This window comes from Brassica oleracea, chromosome C1 (genome assembly GCF_000695525.1).
Source record: "Brassica oleracea var. oleracea cultivar TO1000 chromosome C1, BOL, whole genome shotgun sequence".
Taxonomy (NCBI): domain Eukaryota; kingdom Viridiplantae; phylum Streptophyta; class Magnoliopsida; order Brassicales; family Brassicaceae; genus Brassica; species Brassica oleracea.
In genome coordinates, this window is record NC_027748.1 from 39,178,773 (window position 1) to 39,183,492 (window position 4,720).

The 4,720-nt window shown below is 37.3% G+C and overlaps 2 protein-coding genes across 2 annotated transcripts in view; one reads left to right on the top strand and one right to left on the bottom strand.

Annotated features, from left to right (window-relative positions):
• LOC106339848 (F-box/kelch-repeat protein At3g13680) overlaps nucleotides 1-4,720 on the top strand; it is a 31,173-nt gene that overhangs the window by 7,234 nt on the left and 19,219 nt on the right.
• LOC106328416 (sterol 14-demethylase-like) overlaps nucleotides 3,308-4,720 on the bottom strand; it is an 11,600-nt gene continuing 10,187 nt past the window's right edge. The window contains exons 5-6 of the mRNA XM_013766855.1: nucleotides 4,580-4,700; nucleotides 3,308-4,377 (exon numbers count right to left, since the gene is read on the bottom strand). Of these exons, the coding sequence (XP_013622309.1) occupies nucleotides 3,316-4,377; nucleotides 4,580-4,700 (1,183 nt within the window). The 3' untranslated portion in view covers nucleotides 3,308-3,315. The remainder of the gene's footprint in view (nucleotides 4,378-4,579; nucleotides 4,701-4,720) is intronic.

Here is a 4,720-nt window from a genome sequence, read left to right on the forward strand (position 1 = left end):
CAAACAATTCACCAGCCCCATCTCCTCCAAAATCTTCTTCAATTTTACCACAATCACCGCCGGGTCCAAGTAATTTCACCTCTAGCCTAGGCCTCGTCTAGGCACACTTTTTAACACAAATGTTCTACGAAATGTGGGATCAGAGCGTCTACATAGATGATGTCATGCTTCCCTATCCCCTGAAACCCAAGGTGCATCAGAATGTTATCATAGAGAAGGCATATATTTTGACACCAATTGGATCCAACATATGGACCTAGCTCATTCAACTTATGATTTTCATGGTGCATTAGAATGTTCCGTCCTCCCCCACTATCTTCTTCAACACTGACTCGGGAACAACAGTTTTGGTTACTGCAACCGTCATCTCGACATAGCCAAATATAACAAGACTGGATTACACTATATTAAGCTACAATTGTCCTGGAAAATAGAACTGAAAAACGTATATAAGCCCAAGTTAGACTGCTAATAAAATCAAAGCACGAAATGTAGCATTTTAGATAGTAAAAAGAGAAAACCTATACCCTTTACATGTACACAAATCTACCAAGGTGCATCAGAATGTTATCATAGAGAAGGCATACATTTTGACACCAATTGGATCCAACATATGGACCTAGCTCATTCAACATATGAAATATAGGGTGCATTAGAATGTTCCGTGCTCGCTCATTCTCTTCTTCAACACTGACTCGGTTACTGTAACAGTCATCTCGACATAGCCTGATATAACAAAACTGGACTACATTATAGTAAACTACACTTGTCCTGGAAAATAGAACTGAAAAACATATATATACCCAAATTAGACGACTAATAAAATCAAAGCATGAAATGCAGCATTTTAGATAGTTAAAAGAGAAAACATATACCCTTTACATGTACACAAATCTATCAGTGAAATTTTTCATAATCACGCATTATTTTTACTGAAATAAATATAGATTTTTATCAAAGTGGCGTGTCTCTGAAAGGAATACTCATCTTTTAGCTAAAAAGAGGATGAGAGTGGGTAGAAGAAATAATATTGAGGATATAATCTCTTTTGATTTTACAACAAAGAGATTTGGTAAGCGGCTGCCTCCACCATTTAACGCTCATAGTGTAGATATATTTGTGTCGTTATCTTTTGTTAGAGAGGAGCAGCTTGCGGTCTTACAGGAAAGCTGGGTGAACGGTCCGGCATTGGAGATTTGGATCACAAATAAGATTAATCAAGACGCTGTTTCATGAAGCAAGTTATTGAGGTTCATCTCTATTTGATGGTCTAGCGGGGAGTTTCTTCATTGACGAGGAAAGTTGCTGTGCTTGTCGATCTAGACAATGGTGGACACGGACTGAGATCCGTTACAACCAAAGAGCTAACATAATTGGACACGATGAATATTTCAAGTCTGTGAATATGGGAGAGGTCTGAATCATAGAAAACACAACAAATTTGGATTTGTGCTCCCGGTATTCTAGTGCCCATTTGTGTGCCCTTATGTTCCAGGCTCAGCGCAACTGCAACTGCAACTGCAACCGTGAACATGGAAATAAGGCTATGATTAATCTGTTCCATGTCAATTATTAGTCTTTCTTTTGAGTATGATTTGACCCAACTTTTTAATTGCTTAAGTAGAGTGGTACATTTCTAAGCTTTCACAATTGTTATAATTTTAACATATGGTGCCTATTTTCCAAAATCAAACATGTAATATTACAGTAAAAACTCAATAAATTAATAATGATGGAAATATAGTAATTTATTAATTTATAAGGGTATTAGTTTACAAAAAGTTTTTTTAAAAAAATTTTATATATTTTTTGTAAAAAAAATTGTTAGTTTTACTGTATATACATTAATTAAATTTTAGAAACTAGACTCTGATATTTTTATAATATTATTTGATGTATATGAAATATGTTTCATATGACTCGAATATGGTTTTAGATATAATTTAACTAAATATTATCAAAATATATTTAAGATTAAGAAAAAATAGACATGAATTCCATTGTGGAAATAAAACAAATAATACAATGTTTGTTTGTGCTTTTATGAATTATATATATTTAAATATTATTAATTTATAATTTTACAGGGAAAAAATATATACATAAAATTTTCTAAAAAGTTATTATTTTATCGATTTGTGTTATATTTTGAACTGGTCCAAAACCGCATAACTGAATTTTTCCGCAAAAACCGTATAATCGAGTTTTTCTGCTAAACTCGCAAAATCGAGTTTTCCGACTAAAAACCGCAAAATCGAGTTTTCCCGCCAAAACCGCAAAAGGTGTTTTCCTGCCAATACCGTAAAACCCAATTTCCACGCCAAAACGATTTTTCCCGCCGAAACCGAAAAATCGAGTTTTCCCGTCAAAACCGAAAAATCAAGTTTTCCCGCCAAAATAAAAACGAGTTTTCCCGCCAAAAGAGTTTTTCCGTCGAAACCGAAAAACCGAGTTTTCCCGCCGAAACCGAAAAACCAAGTTTTCCCGCCAAAAACAGAAAACCGAGTTTTCCCGCCAAAACCAAAAAATCCAGTTTTCCCGCCAAAACCGCAAAACCGAGTTTTTCCGTCAAAATCAAAATTGAGTTTTCCCGCCAAAACCGCAAAACCGAGTTTTCCTGCCAAAACCGATAAACCGAATTTTCTCGTAAAAAACCGTAACACCGAGTTTTTCCGCCGAAAATCGCAAAAAGATTTTTCCCGCCAAAATCGAAAACAGGTTTCCCGCCAAAATCTAACAAATTTTCCCGCCAAAATCGTAAAAACAAGCTTTTCCGCCAAAACCGCAAAATGAGTCTTTCCGCCAAAACCAGAAAGATTATTTTTTCCGCAAACCGCAAAAATCTAGTTTTCCAACCAAAACCACAAAAAAAATTTACCGACCAAAAACCGGAAAAAGAAAATTTTTCCGCTAAAGCCACAAAAAAAAATTTAACAAGTTTTCTCGTTAAAACCATAAATGAGTTTTCCTGTCAAAACGATGTTTACCGCTAAATCCACAAAATGAGTTCCGGTTAAAATTGCAAAATAATTTTTTTTTCCGAAAAACGAGTTTTTCCTCCAAAATCATAAACGAGTTGTTGCGCTAAAACAAGTTTTCTATAAAATTGCAAAATCTTGTTTTTATATTAAAGCTCACATTAATGATATTAATATTTTACATGATCTTCAGAGTAAATAAAATAATACTTTGGATTTTAACATTGATGTTTCTGGGTTTTTGCGGGTTGGATATAAACTGAGTTGGGTTATTTGTGGGTTGGGGTGGGCTCGGTTATTTTACCCAAAGTTTACATCCCTACATTCAACCACATAACTAAAACCAGAGAGAGAGAGAGAGAGACAAATACAGAAACCAAAGGTTGCAAAAACAACGGTAATCTAAGACAAGTTGACGCCGCTTATAACGCACCATCACATTGCCTTTAATGCCAACCACCATAGCGTTCCAGTCCATCTCAGGGAAGGGTGAAACCAACTCAAGCTCAAAGTTCCTCAACAAATGACTCCATATGGCTTTGATTTGAAGGTAAGCAAAGGGCTCTCCAAGACACCCGTGCCTACCTCCACCGAATGAAATGTACGAAAATGCCCCTGCGGCTTTGTCCTCTTCTCTTCCCGGGGAGAATCTATCCGGGTCGTAGCTGTCCGGGTTCTTGAAGACATGCGGCAAGCGGTTTGCAAAAGCAGGCGAGGTTGCAACGATATGACCCTTTGGGATGTCATACGTTTTCCCATCCCTGGTTGTTACGTTGAAATCACTGTGGGAGGCTCTCATCAGCATGATCAACGGAGGGTGAAGCCTCAACGCTTCCTTAATGCAACGGTAGAGAACATTCATCTCCGAGGATAAGATGTCGTGATCAATCTTGTCTCCATGTTTCTCAATCAGCTTCTTCTGCTCATCCAAGGCAGCGGACGAGTACTCTTTGTATTTCATCAGATAAGCACCGGCCCACGTGGAAGTGATAGAGCTCGTCTGCTGTCCTGCAAAGAGAGCAGCGATGAGCAAACCCGCTACCTCGGATTCGGTTGTCTGTCTACCGTCTCTGTACTTTGACTCGATGAAACACTGCAACATGTCGTTCTCTGTTTTGCCAGAGTGTTTTCTCGACAACATGATGTTTGAGAAAATCTCACAAAGCTTTACACGAGCACGGTCGCGACGACGGTGAGCTGGAATAGGGAGGTATGGGAAGAGAACACTTATGGGAAGCATTCCATTGTCAAGATCATGGAACAAAGCAGTGACGTCATCAAAAAGCTGGTCACGTACTTCTCGACCCAGTAGACATCTACTTGCAGTCAAGATGATGAGACTGTCTAGCTCTTCCTTAAGATCAACTTCACCACTCTCTCCCCAGTTGGAGAAGAAACCCTGCCAAGTAAAAAAAACAAGCTATATTCATATTTAAATAGTATTATATGTAATATGCCAAAATCAATAATATGGCTAAAATAATTTTAAAAAAATAAGGCTAAAAAGATCCAAAAAATTGTATGTAATATGCCAAAACAAGCTATAATCATATTTAAACGGTATGTAATATGGCAAAAAGATCTAAAAAATGTTAATATACTTCAGCTTCAGTAATCATCATATCCACGTAAGCCTTCAGTTTGTTGACTCGGAGTGCCTCGCTGAAGAACCGAAACTGTTCCTGACGAACGGTGTAGTCGACATCAAAAACAGAATTTGGGCTGAGAACAGAATCATGAGC